At 35.8% G+C, this 23832-nt stretch overlaps 1 protein-coding gene across 1 annotated transcript in view; it reads right to left on the reverse strand.

The window, feature by feature from the left end:
* The window catches only part of TAF3 (TATA-box binding protein associated factor 3), a 294697-nt gene that overhangs the window by 89788 nt on the left and 181077 nt on the right, over positions 1-23832 (reverse strand). The window contains exon 3 of the mRNA XM_044677792.1: positions 20384-22209. Within this exon, the coding sequence (XP_044533727.1) occupies positions 20384-22209 (1826 nt within the window). The remainder of the gene's footprint in view (positions 1-20383; positions 22210-23832) is intronic.

Genomic DNA, 23832 nt, shown 5'->3' on the forward strand with positions numbered 1-23832 from the left:
AATTTTCTAAGATTTTATTCACCTCTCTTACCTCGTCCTTATTTATTTTTTGGTTCTATTTATCTAGATCTGATAGGGGAAGGTTCAAGTCTCCCATTAGTATAGTTTTGCTATCTATATTCTCCTTGAGCTCTGACAGTTTCTCCTTTAGAAATTTGGATGCTATAGTATTTGGTGTATACATGTTGAGTATTGATATTTTCTTCACTGTCTATACTGCCTTTTATCAGGATGTAATTACCTTCTCTATCTCTTTTAACCACACCTATTTTTACTTTGGCTTTGTCAGATATCATGATTACAACTCCTGCCTTCTTTTTCTCAGTTGAAGCCCAATAGATTTTGCTCTAGCCTTTTATTTTTTACCCTATGTATGTCTACTTGCCTCATGTGTGTTTCTTGTAGACAACATATGGTAGGATTTTGGTTTCTAATCCACTCTATTTGCTTCTGTTTTATTCGCGAGTTCATCCCATTCACAGAGTTATAATTATCAACTGTATATTCCCTGACATTTTGATTCCCTCTCCTTCTCCTGTCCTTTCTTCTTTCACTATTTCCTTCTATAGCAGTGTTTTGTTTTTAATAAGTCCCCCTAATCCTCTCCCTTATTTTACTTCTCTTTCTCCCCTCTCCCTTCTTATTGCCCCCTTATTTTTCTTTAGGGTCTTTTAAGCTATCCAACACACTCTCCATCCCCAGTATTGCTTCTCTCCCCACCAGTCCATCTGTTATCCTTCTATTTCTCTATAGGGCATGAATCAATTCTCTGCCCCAAAGGATCTGATTGTTCTTCCCTTTTTGAGTTAATTACAATGCACTTTATAATTAAGTTTTTCCTGTCTCCAATCTCTTTACCCTTCCAGTGTATTGCTTCCCAAATGCACTTCTTTTTGGAATATTAATTTACTCCATTTTATATCTTTTCCCATTTCTCTTAACATTATCCTCTTTTTTTACCTCTAGTTTTATATATATTTATACATACATACATATATACATATGTATATATGTATCTTGACGTTATATCCTATACAGTTTATTTCTGTTCCCTCTGAGTATATTTCTTCTAGCTACCCGGATGATAATAACAGTTTTTAAGAGTTACCAATATCATCTTTTCTTATAGGGATACAAATAATTTAAACTTACTGGGTCCCTTAAAAAAAGGTCGTCCCACCCACCCCCTCCCCCAATGACTTTTTGGTGATTCTCTTGAGTTCTGTGTTTGGATAGCAAAATCTGTTCTTTTCTTTATAAATGCTTGGAAGTCTTCACTTTTATTAAATGACTACACTTTCCCCTATAAGAATATAGTCAATTTTGCTAGATAGTTGATTCTTGTTTGTAGACTCAGCTCTTTTGCTTTCTGGAATATTATATTCCATGCCTTCCGTTCCTTCAGTGTAGATGCAGCCAGGTCCTGTGTTATCCTAACTGTAGTTCCCTGGTATCTGAATGACTTCTTCTTAGAAGCTTGTAATATTTTTTCCTTGGTCTGGTAGTTTTTGAATTTGGCTATAATATTCCTGGAAGTTGTGAGTTGTGGATTAAATGTAGAATGTGATCTGTGGTTTCTTTCAACTCACTTTTCCCTCTTGTTCGAGAATGTTAGGGCAGTTTTCTTGAATAATTTCCTGTAGGATGATGTCCAGGCTTTTTCTTTTGTCAGGATGTTCTGGTAGACCAATAATTCTTAAATTGTCTCTCCATGATGTTTTCCAGATCTGATGTTCTGCCAATGAGGTGTTTCATAGTTTCCTCAAATTTTTCATTCTTTTGATTTTGTTTTATATAGATTCTTGCTGCCTTGTGAAGTCATTTGCTTCTAGTTGTTGAATTCTAATTTTTAAAGACTGAATTTCATCCCTGGCTTTTTGGTCATCCTTCTCCTTCTGATCTGATTTTCTTTGTAGGTCATCTTTCATCTTCTTTCCCTCATTTTCAAGCTAGTCAATTTTGGCTTTCAAGACACTATTTTCTTGTTTTAGTTCATGTATTTTCTTTTCCCAATTGTCTTAAGCCTCTCTTAATTGTTTTTTTAATTGTATTTTGAGTTCTTCCAAAGCCTGTGTCCAATTCACTGGAGTTTCTGTGTTTTTGCTTGGAGTTCCATGATCTTCTTCTGTTTCATTTGTTATTTGTTCATTTCCTGGAAAGAAGCTGTCAATTGTAATTTCTTTTTCTTTTTCTGTTGTTTACTCATATTTTTTCCTTCTTTCCCTCCTGTAATTGGCTGTACTCTTGCTTCTTTAATTATTCGCTGAATCTTTGGATTTGGGCTATTTTGTCCTGAATGAGCACTTTCTCTGCTCTGCTGGTTGATTAGGTTAAGCAGATGGTTTTAATGAGCTTTGATGTAAGATCTTCCCCAGCTGGCAACAGAAGTTTGTAGGTACTTTCTCTGCAGTCTATGGGGGAGGGGTGTTGGAGTTTCCTGCCCTCTGAAGACTTATCTGTCCTATTGATGGGATTAAGTCAGGGTGGGGGTTGATCTGTAGAGATTGACATGCCCTGAGGCTAAAACCTTGAGGGGGGGGGGGGGAGAGAATGGAGTGTTTTCCCTGTGTCTAGGTTGCCCTCTCTGTGTTTCTCCTCTTGTCGCCTCCTTGACCTCTGTGTTCAATGCCTAGAGCCCAGCTCAGCTGTGCCAGCAAGGCCCTCTCTCTGGACTAGTGTGTTTGCCCACCCAGAGATTCCAGGAGCCCCTGGAGACTCAGTATAGCACGTGGGGGAGGGGTCCTGGTAATCTCCTTCTTCCTAACACTCAAACCCAACAGTTCAAGAATTCAGGCCTTTTCCTTGGTGTACCTCTTGAGCTGTGTCCAGCAGGAGGATCCTTCAATTCTTTCCTGTTGTTAGATTTGGTTTTCTTTCCCCTAGAAGCTCTTTGTTTTTTTATCTCGGTGTGGAAGGGTTTGGAGGTCTGAAGTTTTGCTCCATCTAAGCCACCATCTTTCCAGAATCCTCTACCTTCTAGTATTGATCAGAACATATTTCACATTCATTTAAGCACAGAAATTTGTTTAAAAAATGGATAAAGGCATTGTGATTATAAAAAAAAGTTAGAATTTGCTACATAGTAGGTCACTTTATTAAGACTGTATATCTACAGCTGGTTACTGGTGTGTCTGTGTATGAGTGTGTCCATATGTTCAAAATAATGAGTCTTCTTCCCTCATTAAGCATGATATATATATATACACACACACACACACACACATATACATATATATGTTTATTTTTTCCCAAAGAAATAATTATATAGGCTGAATGCTAGGAGCTAAGATGGTAGAATAAAGGAATCTGCACTACCTTAATCCCTCAATATACAAACAAAAAAATAATTAATTGCCTCAAAACAAAAGAAAGCAGGAGGAACACGTTTTCGTGAAGTAAGGAGAGAATAGCCCAGGCAACACAGTATCTGTGGGAACCAACAGAACTTGGATCACTCCAACAAGCTGCTACTACACCAGAGGTAACAAAGCCACAGAATGGGAAAGAACCCTGCCCAAGACACAACAGAGATATAGAAATCCAAGAATGCAAGGTGGAGGAATAGCCCTGCCTAAACTACTCAAAATGGGCAGCAAAGTCAAAGAAAGCAGGAAATCTATATAGTCCCACATAGGAACAAATCACCTAATGTAGCAAAGCAGCAGAGTGGGGGGACTAATCCAGCCTAAGCCATTCTACAAAGGTAGCAAATGCAGAAGACAGGAACCTATGTACTCCCAATAGGCATCACAGTACCTGAAAGAGCAAAGCAGGAGAGTGGGTACCCAGCCAAAGCCACTCTTCATAGCAGCAAAGGTAGAATCTATACACTCCCATATGCCTGAGGCAATGAAGCAACAAAGAACCTGAGATAGCAGATCTGCCCAAAGGAAGCCATTTGGCAGGAGCAGGAGAGTAGTTGAGTGGGGACTAGCCCAGTCCACAAAACAATGGGGTAATTGGAAACACGTGGTGTTAAATTTAGCTGGACAAAACAGCTGCAAGGGTCCCTAAAGCAGGAAAGCCTAAAATGAAAACTCAAAAGAGGACAACAATGCCAAAAAGGAAACAACTGAAGTCTAAAAGGAAAGTGTGAGAGGATATCGGGCACCAAAAGAATCTTTAGGAAAACTTGGGAAAAAAGTAAAAACAAATAAACAAACAAACAAAACTAAGGGAGGATTGACTGAAAAACAATAGTTGGGGGAAACTTTCCCCAAAGAAATCAATTCCCTAAAAACTAGAGTAGGACAAAAGAAAACCATTAATAGTAATATTCTCTGAAGATGGTATCCTGATATATAATTCTTTATTAAACAATGAAAAGAAGGTCAAAGAAACAAAAGGCATCAGTCACAAATGACTAGCCATTCCCTTAGGAGCCTCCTCTCTGAGATGGCTGTGCTAGCTCCACAGCCAGACCACAAGTACACTGGCACTCCCTGAGCCAGCTCTAAGTCAGCCCACCTGTACTGGCACTCTCCTAGAAACCTCCCCCAGAGCCAGCTGCAAAGACACCCTCATCTCTCCCAAGTTCCATGGCAAGAAGCGTTATTTCCTTCTCCTATTCCAATTTATGTCCTTCTTGGCATCTCTTTGAATTGGAGGGCTCTTATCTCAGTTCCAATAAAAGATGAGCCTTCCAGATGTCAGGAGTTACCACATGATCCTTAGATTGGCTGAACAGTACCAGTACAGCATCTCCCAATATAGTGGAGAGGACTCCTCCCATCACCAATGGGAGAAATGGTTCAGAGGTTCAAAATTAAGATCTTTTGCTTTTAAACCCAAAGGTTTTCTTGGAGTGACAAAAAGGGTGTACAAGCTACTATTAAATCTCCACAAAAAGAGGGCACAAAATACATTGAAGAAAACTCTCTAAGGAATAGAATAGACCAAATGAAAAGGGAGGCAAAAAACAAACAAAAAAAACATTAAAAAAAAAACAAAATGAAACAAACAAAAAACTCAACTCTTTAAAGAGTAGTATTGGCCAAATTGAAAAGGAAACACAAAAACTCAAGGAAGAAAATAACTTCCTAAATAATTAGAATTGGAAAAACTGAAGCTAACAAATCCATAACACACCAGAAAATAGTAAGATAAAATCAAAAGAATGAAAAAATAGATTATGTCACTAGAAAAATGAATGACCTGGAAAATAGATCTAGGAGAAGTAATCTAAGAATCATCAAAATACTTGAAAGCCACTATCAGTAATGGGATAATTAGATTAAGTCTACACTGCCCATCTTTAGATTTAATCACCAAAGGTCAGAGCACCTCCAATTTTGGGAGGTCCATAACCCACGTGTGCTAGAGTGGGTAATGAATCAGAATCAACTGACTACCCCCTAAGCAATCCTATGAGAAGCGTCTATTGTGATTGGACACGCAAATTAGGGAGGAGGCACAGGAAGCGATGCATAAGAAACCCCTTTAAAAGGAGACAGTCTTCTGCTGGAGAAGGTCTTCTGGTGAAGAGGCCTGCTGGTGAAGGAGCTCTTCAGAGTGTTCTAGTTTTCCTGGTTCCTGGAGGAGGGCTGGCTGGAATGGTAAAACCTTAGTGAGACTGCTTTCAATATCTTCTTTAGAAGTCCACGTGGTGAGTTTAAAGATTGAAACTTCCTAAACTTCTCTTAAGGAACTTCCCTTTAGTAGACTCTGTGAATGAAGCTTTTGCTCCATTCACCTCAGGTCTCTGGCCCTCTGACTCTCAGATGAGGGTTAATTAGATCTACCTGGATTAATTAGAGGATCATAGTAATTTACCTACTGCATTAGGTGCTATTTCCTTATTTCTTCTCTCTCTTCTCAATAGTAAATAAACTTCCATAAAGTCAATTTTGACTTGAGATTATTCTTATTTGAGGATTTATAATCGTTCAATCCTCTGGCGACCACCTTCTAATATATTGAACCCCAAAAACCCCTTTTTCCCCCTTACAGTAAAGAATCTGGATACCACATTACTAGAAATCAGAGAAGCAGAACCAAAATGCCTGCATAGGAGCTGAGAAAACTAGAAACCATTGTCAGAATCCTCTCCAACCAATCTTAAAATAACACCACAAAATAAATAGTGGAGTGAAAGAACCAACCAGGAGACAGAGTGAAGCAACTTTAATGCAGAAAAAAACTTGACAGGTAGGCAGAGAGCATTTGGGTCAGCAGAAAGTTACAACAAAAAATAAGGAGCAAGTCAGTAGTTGCAAGCCTCCCCACTACACATTTAATATTCCAGTATGAAACTGGACCCAAGACAACATCCACACAATGAGACCCTGCCTAAGCCAACAGCAGTGGAACCCAAAATAGATACCTGTAGAGTTCCAAGCAAATTTGCAATAAGGTCCAGAATTCTAGCCCAAGGCTGTCTGTGTTATGCAACTGATCTGTGTGAGGCCAGGAGTCCCAACACAAGCTTGTAGTCAGGACTAGAATCCCAGATTGAGGCAGTATATGTAGCACTCCAGTTTAGTGTAAATCTAGAGCTGGGTCCCCAGAACCCCAGGGAAGACAGTACCCACAGTGCTGGGTTCTGGGAACCTAGATCTAGTTAGCCCTTACCAAAGCTCAAGGTGTAACACCAGGGAAAGGCAGTCCACAGTGTGCCTGACTTGATCAAGGCTAGAGTGAAAACAAACACCCCCACCCAAGCTCTGAAGCTAGACTTTGAGCCAACAGTAGTCTCAGGAAGTGACTGAATCAGTAGTGGGAAGTAGATCTCAGAGCTCCCAGCCCACAGGTCATCACATCACCTTGAAAGAATTACAACTTGCAGAAACCCAGAAATAAGGCTAAGGTTAGCATCAAGGGAGAACTGAAATTTAAGAGAGTGCCCTATCCTCCCAGAGAACAGAGCCTACCTTTAGAATAATAGTGTAAGTCAAGAAAAGTCTGGGGAAATGAGCAAACATTAAAAAAAACCCACTACAAAGTTTCAAAATAAAATATGAATTGGATTCAGATTCTGGAAGAGTTCAAAAGGGATTTCAAAAGAAAATTAAGAGAAGCAGAGGAAAAATGGGGAAGAGAAATGAAAGCAATGCAAGAAGAAATGGGCCAAATGAAAAAGGAGGTTCAAAGGAAATAAATCACTCCTTAAAAATTAGAACTGAACAACTAGAAGCTAATGACTTCATGAGACACCAAGAAACAACAAAACAAAATCAAAAGGAGAGAGAGAGAGAGAGAGAGAGAGAGAGAGAGAGAGAGAGAAAGAAGAGAGCATGAAATATCTCACTCAAAAAGCAACTGACCTAGAAAATATATCCAGGAGAGATAATTTAAGAATTATTGGACTACCTGAAAGTCACAATCACAAAAAAAATCTTGGACATCATAATATAAGAAATTATCAAAGAAAACTTCCCTGATATTCTTGAACAAGAGAGTAAAACAGAAATTGAAAGAATCCCACAGATCATCTCCAGGAAGAAATCCCCAAATGACAATTCATAGGAATATAATAGCTAAATTCAAGAGCCCCATTCCCCAAGGAGAAAATACTGCAAGCAATCAAAAAGAATCAATTCAAATACCATGGAGCTATAGGATTGTACAAGACTTAGCAGACACCTCATTAAAGGATTGGAAGGCATGGAATATGATATTGCAGAAGGTGAAAGATCTAGATTTATAACCCGGAATCACCTATCCAGGAAAACTGAGTATATTCCTTCAGGGGGGAAAATGGTCATTCAATAAAATAGAATATTTTTAAGCATTCCTGATGAAAAGACCAGCTATAAACAAAATATCTGATGTTGAAACATAAGAGTCAAGAAAAGTCTAAAAAGGTAAATAAGAAAGAAAAAATTTAAGGGATCCAATAAGGTCAAACTATATATATTCCTACATGGATAGAGGATATTTGCAATTCTTAATAATTTTTATCAGTAGTAGAACAGTTACAAGGAGTACACATAGGCAGTAGGTATGGAAGTAAGCTGATTAGGATATTCCGATACACACACACACACAAAAAAAATAAAAATAAAAATTGAGGGGTAAAAAAGGGGATTGCACTGAGAGAAAAGGGAAGGGAGTGAAGGAAAGGGGTAAATTATCTGACCTAAAGAGATGAAAAGCTATTACAATGGAGAGGAGGATGAGGGTGGTGATGGGCAATACTTAAACTCTATCTTATTGTAACTGGCTCAGAAAAGGAATAATAACCATACTCATTGGGGAACAAAATGCTATCTTACCCTATAGAAAGTAGGTGAGGAATAAGACATGGGGGAGTGGTAATAGTAGGATGGGGAAAGTTGGGGGGGTGGGGAGGGAAGAGAATGATAAAAAGCAAAACACAGGTAGGCAAAGAGTAAAAGGAAAAGAACAGGATCAAAAGGGGAAAATAAGATGGAGGGGAATACACAGTTAAGAATCATAACTGTGAAAGTGAATGGGATGAACTCACCCATAAATGGAAATGGATAGCAGAGTGGATTAAAAAAACAGAATCCTACTATATGTTGTTTACAAGAAATACATTTGAAACACGGTGACACACAGAGTCAAAGTAAGAGGTAGAGCAGAATTTACTGTGTATCATCTTGAGTAAAAAAAAACAAAACAAAAAACAGGAGTAGCAATCATGATCTCAGACAAAGCTAAAGCAAAAATATATCTGATTAAAAGAGGTAAAGAAGGAAATTACATCTTGCTAAAAGGTACTATCAACAATGAAGTAATATTGACACTAAACATATATGCACCAAACAGTATAGTCTCTAAATTTTTAAAGGAGAAATTAAATTAACTTCAGGAGGAACTACACTGGTAGGGGACCTCAACTTCCCCCTTTCAGAACTAAATAAATCAAACTCCAAAATAAATAAGAAGTAAGTAAAGGAAGTGAATGAAATCTTAGAAAAGTTAGAACTGATAGATCTCTGGAGAAAAATGAAAGGAAATAGAAAAGAATATATCTTCTTTAAAGCAGAACATGGCTCCTACACAAAAACTGGCCATATATTAAGGCATAAAAACTTTACAGCCAAATGCAGAAAAGCAGAAATAATAAATGCATCCTTTTCAGATCATAATGCAATAAAAATTATACTCAATAAAGCTTGACGGAAAGAAAAAAATTAATTGGAAGTTAAATAATCTAATGCTAAAAAAGGAGTGGGTCAAAGTACAAATTATAAAAACAATCAATCATTTTATTAATGAGAATGAAAATGAGGAGTTAACATATAAAAGTTTATGGGATATAGTCAAAGCATTACTTAGGGGAAAATTTATAGCTCCGAACACTTACATCAGTAAAATAAAGAAAATGCAGATCAATGAATTGAGCATGCAATTAAAAAAAAAAAACTAGAAAAAGAACAAATTTAAAATCTTCATTTAAAGATTAAATCAGGGCAGCTGGGTAGCTCAGTGGAGTGAGAGTCAGGCCTAGAGACAGGAGGTCCTAGGTTCAAACCCGGTCTCAGCCACTTCCCAGCTGTGTGACCCTGGGCAAGTCACTTGACACCCATTGCCCACCCTTACCAATCTTCTACCTATGAGACAATACACCGAAGTACAAGGGTTTTTAAAAAAAAAAATAGAGAGAAGAAAAGATTAAATCAGAAATCCTAAAATTAAAGGAGAAATTAGTAAAATTGAAAGAGAACCATGGAATTAATAAATAAGACTGAGTACATTTTTTTGGGGGGGAAAATAAAACAGACCATTGATCAATTTTAGATTAAAAAAAAAGAAAGAAGAAAATCAAATAATACGTATCAAAAATGAAAAGGTTGAACTCACCACCAATGAAGAAGAAATTTAAGAAATCATCATGAGATATTTTACCCAACATATCCTACTAAATCTGATAATCTAAGTAAAATTGATATTTACAAAAATACAAATTGCCCAGATTAACAAAAGAAGAAATAAAATACTTAAATAAACCCATCTCACAAAAAGAAATTGAACAAGCCATAAATGAACTTCCCTAAGAAAAAAATTCCTAGGGGCAGATGGATGTACAAGTGACTTCCATCTAATGTTTAAAGAATAATTAATCGCAATAGTACATACTACTTGAGAAAATAAGCAGAGAAGGATTCCTACCAAATTATTTTTATGACATCAATATGGGAGCTACCTAAGCCAGAAAAAAGCAAAAACAGAGAAAAGAAAATTATAGGCCAATTTCATTAATGAATATATAGATGCAAAAACTTTCAATAAGATACCAGCACAGAGACTACAGCAATATATCACAATGATCATTCACTATGACAAAAAATATTCCAAATCCCTATTGATTAGAGAAATATAAATTATAACTGTGAGGTACCACACACACACACCCACATCAGACTGGCTAATATGACCAAAAAGATAAATGTTGGAGAGGATGTGGGAAAACTGGAACACTAATACACTGTTGGTGGTACTCTGAACTGATACAACCATTTGGAGAACAATATGGAACACGTTCCAAGGGCCATAAAATTATATATACCCTTTGACCCAGAAATACCATTCCCATATCAGTATCTCAAAGACATGGCAGCTCTTTTTGGAGTGGCAAAGAATTAGAAAATGAGGGGTTGTCCATCATTTGGGGAATGGATGAACAATTTACAGTACATGGTTTTAATGGAATACTATTGTGCTATAAACAAAAAGTGATGAACAGAATAGAATGAGTTCAGAAAAACTAAACTTTATATGCTGTCTTGATTTAAAATTTTTTTCAAAAAAAAATGTTAGCAGCTAGGATCTGGCAGAAAGAAAAGCCCTTTTCCCAAAATATTACTTCTATCAGTTCCTACTTAAACTAAAAGTATGAGAAATCACTGTCAATTATAATTATGCATTACACTTTCCTCAAAAGACTATGTTATTATAAACATATATATTTTTTAGTGAAGATAAAAGTTTTTAAACTCTCCTGCCTACCTTTAAGTATTCAGCTCAATGCTCTCCCCTCCCTTTCAAAAAAAAAACAAAAACAAAAAACCATAACTGTTTTTGTTTGAAGTTACATTCTTACTAAGAAAAATAATAATCTTGGTTTTTAGAAAGGACAAGAACTTTTATAAAATATTTGCTACTTTTTAACAAATAAAATAAGGACATCAGAGCTTGACAACTTTAAGAGATACCTTATATTTACTAATTTTTCCCAATCTTTTGACTTTGTTTTAATATGTCATTGCCTCAAGCAGTCAATTTTCTTCACAGGTTTATCTTCTACAAATAGTACTCATTTCTTTTTCAATACTTCCTTCTAGAATTTTCATTTGTTTTGAAAATCATTTAATTCTTTTTTTCTAAACATTCCTTCCTTCTAGGAATTCTCCTTGAACTTTGTGTTCAAGCTGTGTTTTTCTTTGGGGCTTTACTTATTATAGATGTTTTGGAGTAATTCTTTTTCCTCTTGGGTTTGTGTCTTAGGTTTCCCTGTCACTGTAACAGCTCTTTATGGTAGCACTCTTTTTTGTTTCCTCATTCTTCCAGATTTATTTCTGACCTCAGATTCTATATTAGGGACAAGCTATTGTGCTCTTTTAAAGTAAATGTATAAACTGTGTTTGGCCCTTTTTTTGCATCATTTGGGGTCCTGATGCTGCGTTCTCTGAGTATTAAGTGCATATCTGCATTCATTCACAGTAATTGGTCTGAACTTGGGTGAAGTGTGATCATTCCCTTCATTATCTGAGCTCTGCAAACTCCTGACCTCACTTTAGGTCTGAACAACATGATTTTTGGTTTTCTCCTGATTGCAGCTTCAGTAGACTGATATTAGTTCCACAATCAGCCAGTTGTAAAGTTCTGCAGGTTCAGATTGGCAGAACTGCAGACTTCCTTTTAGTTCTCAGGCATGGATATTCTACCAAAGGCTTTTTATTATTATTATTTTAAACACTTACCTTCCACCTTAGAATCAATACTGTGCATTGGTTCTAAGACAGAGAGTGGTAAGTTAGGTCCACAGGTGCCCTCCCTTCAATAATAATCAAATTAAAATTACAACTGCTATTACAAAGGATGAGACAAAAAACTGCCCAATGGCTCCACTCAGAATACCTAGAATTTAAAGTTTGAAGGCTACCTATATAGAAGCTCCCTTCTTTAGCAACCACTATCTTCTCTGACATTTTCATTGTCAGCTTCACTAATGCCTTCTCTCAATCCTACTCTACCTTCCTCTTGTGTTTAAATTTAAATTTGCATATCCATATTGCTTCCTTAGAAAAGAATTTAAGTTCTTTGAAGGCAAGGAGGGTCTTACCCCCAACACTGAGCACAAAGTAGAAGTTTAATAAATGTTTGATGAATTAGTGAATTCCCTGATTTCCATAACTGATTATATTCTTTCTTTTCTCAAATATTTTTGGATTAATTTGTTTAATTCCCCCACTCTCCTCAATAATTCCTTGTTCTGTATTATACTTGTCTATAAATCCTCTTTAGTATAATACAAGTTTGTCAAAGCTAGAGGCTGTTTTATTTTTGCTTTGTATTCCCAGAACCTAGCACAGTGCCTTATACGCAGTGGGTGCTTATTTGAATAGAACTGAAGGTGACTAACTGGTTACGTGTGAGGACTAGGAGCATGGCTATGAGTGTGGTAGCACCATAGTCAGAGATAAAGATGTCAAAAACAGGAACAGATTTATGGGAAAATGTGATTAGTAAGCTTTATGCATGTTCAGGGTAAGACACCAAAGGAATATCTGGAATGAAATTCCAACGGGCAGTTAGAAATTCCAGAGAGAGTGGAGCTTTAGTTGCAAATTTGACAGTTATTTAAATAAAAGTAATAGCTGAAGTCATAGAAGTAGATGAGATAACTAAAGGAAAAGTAGATAGAAAAGAATGCCAAGTACAGTGTTGGAAGCCTACCCACATAAAACAGATGGGAAGAAAAGAAACTAACAAAGGAGATAGGAATTACTATAACATTGCTAATAACAGGTAATTGTTACACTGTGACAAGCTAATTTATAAATAAATCTTTACTGGCATGCATGTTTATGCTATATTTATCCCTAGTAGCAATTAAAATGTCATCTCTTAGAAATAAAACTTCTTTCTCACATATACTTTATTATTTCTGAGATAAATCAATAAAATCTAAGATGGTAAATCAAGCAACCAATCATAAATAACAGTCATGAACTGACCGTATTCTTTGCAGACAGAAAAAGAAATGTTTACAGGGAAATTGTACTTGTAGGGGTTAAAATAAAAGAGCAGAACTCTGGAGTAATACTGAGAATTGGGGCCAGCAAAAGAGCATTTACAGTGGATTACTAAGCTTCCCAAATCACCAAAGAGGTAAAGTCCAGCAATATAAGACTCCTTTGTAGCTAACTAAAAATACATTGTCAGTGGATTTGTCCAGTTTTATGTATAAGCAATACTTCTTTCACCTGAACTAATACTAGTAGTCATATAAGCCCCTTATTGCCATGTGCTGCATTTTTTTTGCTAATCTTCAAGGATTTAGCTTCTTTTCCACATACCTCAGGGCACCAACTGATAAAGCTCTAACTCTCCATTTTTCCAGGACACCAGCAGTGCGGCCTTGCAAAAAATGAAAATCGCTCAGGAGATTTAAGGGGGAAATTTATTTTTAAAATCCTGACTTGCAGCAAAGAGGTGGATTTAAAAAAAGCTTATCTATCAGGAATCAGTTTAAATTTTAATTCTATCTGGAAACTCTTTCATGCATTCTAGCTTTAAAGTTTATCTTTTGACAGGGACTTTTTGCCAAGGTAATGGGCAGCTTTGTCAATATAATCTGTCCAAGTTTTTTTTTTTAAATTAATGTAAAATGCTTTTCCTTACAAATAAGCACGTGCGCGCACACACAAACACACACACACATATATACACACACAAAGATGGGGAGGTTACAACAAATTCTTGATAAATCCTATTTCTTTATATGTAAATATATCCAAAAATATAATTGATGTAACAGAAAATTTTTAAAAACAATTTGTTATTGTGAATTATATAATGTGAGAACAAATTATTATTCTGTCATCTTTCATAAGGTATCATAATAACTTTTTCAACTAGAAACATTCGTTGATCATATAAAATATTTCAAATAAAAAAAAGTAAATTATATCATTACATTGAAACTGCATAACTCTTAGCCAATACGAGTAATTAAAATGAGACTAGATTCTATTATATCTTGCAAGTAATTCCTACACTGAAATGTAAACTCCTAGAATAAAATTTTTTTGGATGGAAGGAAGGAAGGAAGGAAGGAAGGACAAACACCCCAAAACAAAATGACCTACTTTAGAAAGAGAAGCATCCTAATATGCACATCATAGAGAGGGAAAGGGTACAAGAATACTTTTTTATTCTTTTTTTTGGGGGGGGGGGTAGAGGTTGTTGTTATTCTGAATCTCTCCATTTCAACAGCTGATTACCTTTCAAAGGAAGGCTAGGTATAAGGCAATAATAGTTTAAACTCAGTCAAAGAATGATTTTATGATCGTGGGCACATTTAATTCAATAAAAACACTTTTTCTGTCCCAGCTTCTAGAGATCTTACAGTAAATGACAAAACCATGCCTCACAAAATGATAAAGCAAAGTGACTTCTTTTTATTAAGGGGAAAGGATGTCTTAATCAATGGGCAATATCAATACATCTTTGTTATTGGGAAAGGCGTGACAACTGACTGACCTATGGCCCCATTCACCGTAATATAAATTGTCACTCCATTCCCTCATTAGAATGCAAGTTCCTTGAGGTCAGGAACTATCTCTTTTTTAAACTTATGTTCCTTATACCATGATACTTAGAAAGCTCTTTAAAAATGCCTGATAGTTTGTTCATTCATTCATTCACTTAAAACTAAATTATTAACCACTATGACAAAAATTTGGGGATTTGAGGAATTTACACTTTTTTTAAAATACAAAGAAGAGAACAGGATTGCCAGAAAGAAACAGAACATTTTATGTCAGATTTATTCTATACTTAAAAGGAAAAGCAAGATGTACATATTAGAGATTTACAGTTTCATATACAATTCTCTTTTTTGGTTATATTAGTTTTATTTGTGTTTATGAAGTTCAGAATTTAAAAAAAAAACTATGCCAGGTTCTTTCATTGTTCTGTGCTCTTTTTTCTGGTCTATCTCTCTTATGACTTTGCTTAAGCCACTCCACAAATTCTGGCCTTATTCCTCTCTTCACCTCAAACTATATATGCTTAAATACTTTCCTTTCTTCAAGGCCCAAGTTAAATATCTATAGTATGAAATCAAATAGGATAGGACTAAAAGAATCATCAATCTTTTGGAAAGTAAGAATCCTCACAAAAATGGAGAAATTGTCTTCAGCATGCTAACTGTACAACTACTAAATTTAGTACTTAACTTTATGGCAGTAAAACACTTGTAAGAGGTCAAACTTCACACCTGTATGGGCCAGTTAGCTTTGTTGTATTCTATAAGCAGAGTATGGGCCCCTAAACTTAGCTAGCTGTATGCAAAAAGTATGTTACTGCTCAGCAGTGAACTACTAGGTATTCTTCAAATATATCAAAGAAAAAGGAGAATGACCCATTTGTACAAAAATATGAAGTTTGTGGTAGCAAAGAAGTGGATATTGAATTGGTGCCCATTAATTGGGGAATGGCTAAACAAGTTAAGATTGTGATGGAATCTTATTTTGTTTTAAGAATTGATTGGGGTGGGGGTGGGGACTGGGGAGCTCAGTGTATGAGAGTCAATCATCTAGAGATGGAGGTCCTAGGTTCAAAGCTCACTTCAGACACTTCCTACCTGAGTGACTCTGGGCAAGTCACTTAACCCCCCACTGCCTAGCCCTTACCATTCTTCTGTCTTGGAACCATACATAGTATTGATTCTAAGGTGGAAGGTAAGGTTTTAAAAAAAAAAAAAAAGAATTGATGAGGGGAATGATTTCAGAAAAGCCTGGACTTATATGAACTGAATCAAAGTGCACAGAGCAGAATCAGAAGAACAATGTAGTAATGGTAATATTGTGACAATAATCAAATGCAAAAGACTTGATGATAAATTCACTATCCACCTCCAAAAATAGAACTGATTAACTCTGAGAAGACTAAAATGTATTTTTTCTCTTTATTTTTCTTCCTTTTTTTTCACAAGATGACTAATGCAGAAATATGTTTGCTTCATTTTTTATGTATAATAGATATCATGTTTTATTTTTCTCAATGGGTGGAGGAAGGATGGAGAGGAGAGAATTTGGAACTGAAAAACAAACAGAAGGAAAAACAAAAATATATTCTTGGTCATAGAATTTGTTGAGAATATGTTGATGGAAAAACACCTCCTGTCATCATCATCATCATCATCATCATCATCATCATCATCATCTAAAAACAACTCAAAGAATATACTCTATTAATGAAAAGAAAGTGTTATTTTCTTTGCTGATAAAGAGCAGCCTTACTGTCATTGATAAATTTGGTTAGAGTTGATAGAAGTTATCTTGATGGATAAATAGTTAGTTTTTGAAATATGCTTTCAAAAGTTAATGCTTCTGAGATGGTCACTGAATGTTCATGTGCTCCTATGAGTGGATTAAGAAGGTGGCACTTTTAGTTCAAAATGATTTGGATATGAATCACTCTCTCACTTAACCAAAATGCCTTAAATACTGGGTTTATGAGAATCTCTAGAAACCATCATGCCATTTTTGAGGCTCTAGAACAGTGATTTCCAAACATCTCTGATCATACATCACTATCAGTAAAAATTTGAGTATGCACCCTGTGTAATTAGAATCTGTTACCCTAAAAACTATGATCCCCAGCAAAACTAAGATTCTCAGCACCCTACTCACTTCCTGTCATTACATACTGACATAGATAGGATATAAATTGTGTATAGTTCCATCTCTTGGTCTCTTTACTTACTGTCGCAGCTTTGGTGGAGCAGGGATTTTTGAGCAGCTAGAAAAACTTAGTCACCTGGTTCTATTTTGTCAGATAATTAACTTTATAAAAACAATACTTGATGTATTGCACATTAATTTAAATCTTACAATCCCTAATATATGTATGTTCACTTCTTAGTAAGTTACATATATGTACTACTTTGTCAATAATTATGTATGTTATAAAGCTTACACAAAGCAGAAATTAAAGGACAAAATTTAGATAAAATAATGTTTGCTCCTACAGTCATTGGAGCTGAGTAAAGGACTAATATGATCGGATTTGCATTCTGGGAATGCCAATTTGGGAGCTGTGTGGAAAATAGATTGGAATGGAAACAAAGGAGTGAGACATGGAGATCAATCAAGAGGCTATTTCCACAGTCCAGGTAAGAGGAGATTTAAGTGGTGGCTCTGCAAAAATAGAGAGAATGCAATAGATGGTAGGTATATTGAGGAGGTAGTAATAATGAGACCTAGAAATAGAGAGTGAGAGTGAGGAAGAGGCAGAATGTGTCTGTAAAGTAATCTGTAAAGGATAAGATGCAATAGTGTTGGAGGGGAGAGGAAGGGCTATGACCTGCTCTCCAAATGGTTGATCACAAACCCTTTGGGATTATTCTCTGGTCCTTACTTTACAGACCAGTGCTCTAGACCCTAGCTCAGGTGAGAAGAAATACGACTCTTTCTCCATTTCCTATATACCTAGACTTTCCCTTAAATGACCTTATTTACTTCAAGAAACATTAATTTTGTTGGTGTGCATATTCCCTCTGGTAATGTAGCTCATTTCCTTTATAACTTATGATCAAAATTTCCTAGAATCATCAATTTAGAATTAAAAGGGACATGAGAGGTGATGAAGTCTAATCCCCTTTCCCTATTTTGACATATATGACATACATGAGGAATAATAAAATTAAGTGACTTGTTGGGGCCATTCAGCTAGTGAGTGTCAGAGGCAGAATATGAATCCATGTCTTCCTAACTCTAAGTCTAAGTTCTATTCCATGCACCCATTCTGGTGATGAGCACATCCCATCATAAACAATACATTCACTACATAGCTGGTCCTACACTCAAAGACTTCAGTTCACTAGGACCTGCCAAAATTCCACTTCTTTACAGCCCAGTGTAAAGTACAACCTTTACACTGTAAGGGGGCATTTAAGTAGATGTGGAGGTAAATGGCAATGACAGGAGGAAAAACAGGGTTGGAAAAGAAAGAGCAACCATAACACTGCTCCAAATTATTATCTTACATCCCATTTCTTCAGGGGTGTTAACAAATTTTCCATGTGTCCTACTTGGGTTTTTGCCCTTTTGTGTAAGGGCTGGGATGTAATAGATGGCAGGGTGGCAAATAAGATTAATAGGCAATCTTAAAAACATAGCTGATTCATGTTACCACAGCAGCAGAGACTTATTGGGGAAAATGTCCATATTTCTGTAGAATATGAAATCCAAATTGATAAATAGTAAACTGTAAGTCAGGGCTACTGTTACTGACAATTTTATCAATTTTTCCAATTCTTGGGGTAGGGGAGAGTAGAGAAAACATGGGAGGGGGAACAAAACATTATAAAATATTCATCAAGGGGTAGCTAGGTGGCTTTATGGATAGAGAGCTAGACCTGGAGATGAAGGTCCTGGGTTCAACTGTGGCCTGACACTTCCTAGTTATGTGACTGTGGACAAGTTACTTGTCCCAAATTGCCTAGTCCTTATTGCTTTTCTACCTTGGAAATGATATTTAATATTGATTCTAAGACAGATGGTAAGGATTTAAAAAAACAATAAAATAGCCATGAAAATTCATGAATATTTAGCAGTTTCTCTGACACCTGTCCTAAAATGACATTAAGTGGTCCAGTAGTTAGGAAAGGCTTGTATCTCACACTTATATATGCCTTCCAGACCTATATTTCAAAGTATTGTGTAAAATTTTCCTTAAATCAGGGAGACCTGTGGAATAAGCATGATGATGATAATGATGGTGATTAAAATAACAATTCAAATTTATACAGTATTTTATGGTTTACAAAACACTTTTCTTATTTGTATACTGAGGAAAAGTATGTAGAGGTAAGTCTACTGAATCCCTTTTAGGGACTAATGTTAAAACTATATTCAAAGTGGTTATTCATAACATGAAGCAAAGACGGTAGCAAAAGTATGAGTATCCTGTTTAAAACCTCATGCTGTCAGAGAAGAAGCCATGTGGCTAGCAAAAGATCAATAAATTTCCTCCAAAATGACTGCTGACCAAGATACATGAAAAGGTATAACCACAATGAAAAGAAGTAAAATGTAAAATTCTAAAAAGTTAATTGGGTGAAATTAACTTAAAATGAAACCAATTGTGATAGAGCCTTTTCCCCATCAGAGTTATTCACCTTTATGTTTAGTGCAAATGTTTACGATAAAAAAAAAAAAAAACCTGCCATATGATCTCCACATATCCAGATGTTAACACCAGAATCTAAGATTCTATCTGGTTTCAAAAGCAGCTAGAAGGATAATGGAGATATGCAGGAGGAAAGATACAAAATATATACAAATATGTAGTACAGAAATGAATTTAAGGATTGAGGGAGTACTAAGAGGTGGCACCTAAACTGAGTATTGAAAAAAGGATTCTGACACATGAAAATGACAGCATGAATGTATTCCAAGTATGAGCCTTCAAGAATGGGAGGTAGGAAACAGATTACTAAGTTGTGGAAACAACCAATAGCCCGATTTTGCTAGAATATAGAGTTTGTGAAGGGAAATAGTAAGGTGTAATTGGAAAAGTAGCTAGAAGCCAGCCTATGGAGGTTCTTAAATGTCAGACTAAGGAGTTTTTATTTTAATTTGGAAATAATTGATTAAAGTAGATAAACATTGACTGTCACTTCTATAATGTTATTCTATTTGGATTATAAATTTTAATACATTTTTCAGGGTACAGAGGGTATAATCACAAGTTAAGAGAATCATAGAATAATATAGGTAGAGCTGAAAGGGACCTCAGAGCTTAATTCATCCCTTTCATTCTGCAGAATAGAAAACTGAGGCATAGGAAGAGTAAGTTCCCTTTTCAAAGGACACATAGACAATAGTAACAAGATAGTAGGTCAACCTAAAAAAATTGTGAACTAACTCATTTTCCCCCTATTTTAAAATCACTACTTCTAGTAAAGATGGCTAGTTTATACTCAAAGTAAATATGTATGTGCACATGTTTCTTTTTCTTATATATTTACTTTTTATATAAATACACACAAATACCTATATGTATATCAGTATGTGCGCTCACACCACACACACACACACACACACACACACACACACACACACACACACAGGGTGGGGTTTTTTCTGTGTGTGTCTGTATAATTGCTATGGTTTTGTGGTTGACCTGCAGTTTTCAATAGGCTTTTTGTTCAGATAGTGTCTAAGTGATAAAAACAACTTACCTTTTCATGTTTGTGCTTTTCCTTTTCCTTTTCTTTTTTCTCTTTTTCCTTTTTCTCTTTTTCCTTCTCTTTCTTCTCCTTTTCCTTTTCCTTCTCCTTCTTTTTCTTCTTCTCTTTTTTGTCTTTCTTCTTATCTTTCTCTTTAGGTTTTTCTTTTTCTTCAAACAACTTTTCAGGAAGAATTGGGGATAAAGAAGGCAGCATTGATGGTAGCCTCATTGCTCCTGCAGGACTGAACAAGGGCAGAGCTATCTCTTTAGGAGGTAATACAAGTGGAGTTGATGGAGCTTTAATCTTATCTTCCTTTCCCTTATCTTTCACCTTCTCTTTCTCTTTCTTCTCTTTCTCTTTTTTGCCTTTCTCTTTTTCTTTCTTTTTATCTTTATGCTTCTCTTTTTCTCTCTTTACAAGGCCATCCTTCAATCTTACTTTTGCGTCAACATCATCAAAATCTTTTATTTTGAATTTGTAGGGATCTGAGTCTTCATCTTTAATAAGGTCCTTCCAAGGAAATTTTGTTTCCCGGCTAACTTCTTTTTCTTTCTCTTTGATTTTTTCTTTCTCTTTGCTTTTCTCCCTGTTCTTGTCTTTCTCTTTCTCTTTCTCCTTGTCTCTCTCTTTCTGTTTCTCTTTCTTTCTCATTTTTGTCTTAAGCTCTTTTTTCAATTTCTTTTTCACTTCCACTGAAGAAGCCAGTTTGGTTTTTTCTTCATATACTTTGAGAAGAGGTTCTGGGGTAGGAGGAGAAGCAGAAGGAGAAGAGAAATATGGAAAATTTGTGGGGATATTAGAAGGTGTTCCCATGTTTGCTTTCCGAATAACCTCATCAATGGAATCATCCATTGTCCATGAAATATCCGAGCTTGAAGTTCCCCCTGAAGGAGGGATAGGGGTGGATCCGGCCTTATTGAAACTGTTGGAAGATACTGAGGCTTTGGGAGTAGTAGTCTCTGAAACAGAAATCCTCTTAGGGCTAGTAAAAATTTCTCCTTCTGATTCTGAGCCTGAGGAAAATTCAAAGGGATCTGGTTCGCGCTCAGCACAAGCTCGTGCAATTACTGCATCAATTGAGTCATCAATAGTTTTGTCAGTTACAGCAAGCTTTTTAGACTGATTCTCACTGTTCAGTTTCCCAGCTTCAGGTGGTGTCTGAGTTTGTTTTACTTGGATATTCTCTTTACCAATTTTGTCACTTAATGCAGCCAAAGGAGTTCTGTTTGGTGTTTCAACTTTGACTGGTGCTTGAGAAGGGTGAATTAGAGCTTTGGGACTTTTAGGGCTCTTGGGACTCTTAGCTCGTCCAGGCGATTTTTTCTCTTTGGATACAGTTTTTGGTGAACGGATAGGACTTCCAACCATTGCTGGTGATTGAGAGGTTTTAGGTGATTTTGTCTTTTGTCCAGGAGAGCTACTTTTGGCCTTGGTTTTAGGTGTTAAAGTTTTTGATTCTAATGTTTTTGGAGTTGGCATCTGTGACTTTGCAACTGGAGCCAACATTGGTGGTTCTGGTGAGGGAGGGACTAAGTCTGTACTGTCCTGTACATGAACTGGAGAAAGCATTGGTGGAACCTTTTGAGTATTTATTGAACTAAGTGGTTCTCGTGGTTCCAACACTACATCAAGAGTGTCCCCTTTAGTACTTGCCAACCGTGGTCTTTTCATGGCAGGCATTTCTTCAACTTCAGGACTATCTAATGGTCTCTTGCTCAAGAAATTCTCATCATTAATGGTCTCATCCTCCTCCATTTCTCCTTCTTCTTCCAAAGGAACCTGCATAGCCTCTGCTGATGTGCCTCCATCAGTAGGCACCTGCTCCTCTTCTTCCTCTGTTATAAAGCAAAAGAAACAGAAATTGCTTTTGGAGTTTGCCTAATACATAACAACAGTTGCTTCAAAGTTTGATTATTAAAAGACATACTGCTTATATAATATAGTACAATTCAAAAATCCCTATAAACTGCAAACCCCAAATAGTGTTAACACTTGAGAGAGATAAAAACAGTGAATGTGTAAATATAATGAATATAAAAATAGAATTCTATCAACTAATAGCATTATTACTGGATGACTTAGAGGCTATTAGGAAGCTAGCTGAAAAATTCTCCACTGATATCAACATGTTAAAATAAAGACCTCATATGTTTTAGGATAATATAAAAGCCACATACATAAGGTAGTATTAAAAGGCTTGAATTGATATAATGAGTTAAAGCAGAAGTAATCCTGACAGTAGTTCTTAAAATGTTTTCCTTTGCAATCTGTACGGGTAATAATTAAGTGATACTTATTGCAGGAAAAAGATATGACATTATATATTTTGTTTCTACCTTTCTGATAAATGCAGTTTACAGAACTTTTAATCTAGCACTTTTCAGATCACAGAAATTTATTATAAAGTATTCAGTACAAGGCAAGATCACAAAGTTATATTCAGATGAGTTTTTCCAAAAGCTTGATGCTTTAGGTCTTTGTAAATAAAATTATTTTTAATAACTTCTACCTGAAATATAGTATTTTCTTCAATTATGAATGTAGGCAACAAATATTATTCTGAGAAGGGTCCTTAGGTTTCATGAAACTGCCAAAAGGATTTATGACACACATTACAAAGTTTCTTTTGAGAGAGAGTCCTAGATCTAATATAGAAATACAGAGAAAATTTCTGCTGCAGTGAACTAGAAAGAGTCCCATATATAGAAGTAGAGGAACTACATTCAAATTCCCCTTGGATACTTGTTTCATCTCTCTAAGACTTGAGCAAGTCATTTCTCCCTTTAGGAACTCAGTTTATTCATTTTTAACATGAGACAGGTAGACTAGATGGTTTCATAGGTCTCTTCTAGGTATAAATATTTGATCTTATGAGTCTTCTGAATGACCTGAGCTAGACATTTTGAGTGAAATTAAGCTAGTTCCAAGATAAAATCTGAGTCTAGGTCATTTCTAGGAAGGCCATGGGTTAGCTTCAGAACAAATAGGACCTTTAATGTTCCCTCTGGAAATATCTAAAGCTTTATTTTGGTAATGAAATTCTAGAAGTATATTGTTTAATTTTATTAGCTTAATTCTTTCCTCAACATTTTAATTCATAATTATCATCTCATTTTCAAGAACACACTAAGAGATCTGGATTTGGATAGTATGAAATTTAGGTGGTGCTCCCGCCTCCTACCCCTTTTTAACCTGCGTATAAAAGGTCTACTTTGTTGTCCTTGAGAGAGATGAAAACAACAAAACAAAACAAAAAAATCAACAATATCCCTGTTCATCATTATATAAATCTCACAGTGCTGTGACATGGATAATTATTTGGTAATAAATACTGAGTATTATTCTCTTTTCCTAAGTATCTTTCTATGTATTTATTTCTTAAAATGTTTTATTGTTCTAACCTTTCCCCTATTTGCCAGACTCATATCTCCAATTGCCTCATGGACATCTCAAACTGG

The sequence above is a fragment of the Gracilinanus agilis genome, chromosome 5 (assembly GCF_016433145.1).
Source record: "Gracilinanus agilis isolate LMUSP501 chromosome 5, AgileGrace, whole genome shotgun sequence".
Classification (NCBI taxonomy): Eukaryota; Metazoa; Chordata; class Mammalia; order Didelphimorphia; family Didelphidae; genus Gracilinanus; species Gracilinanus agilis.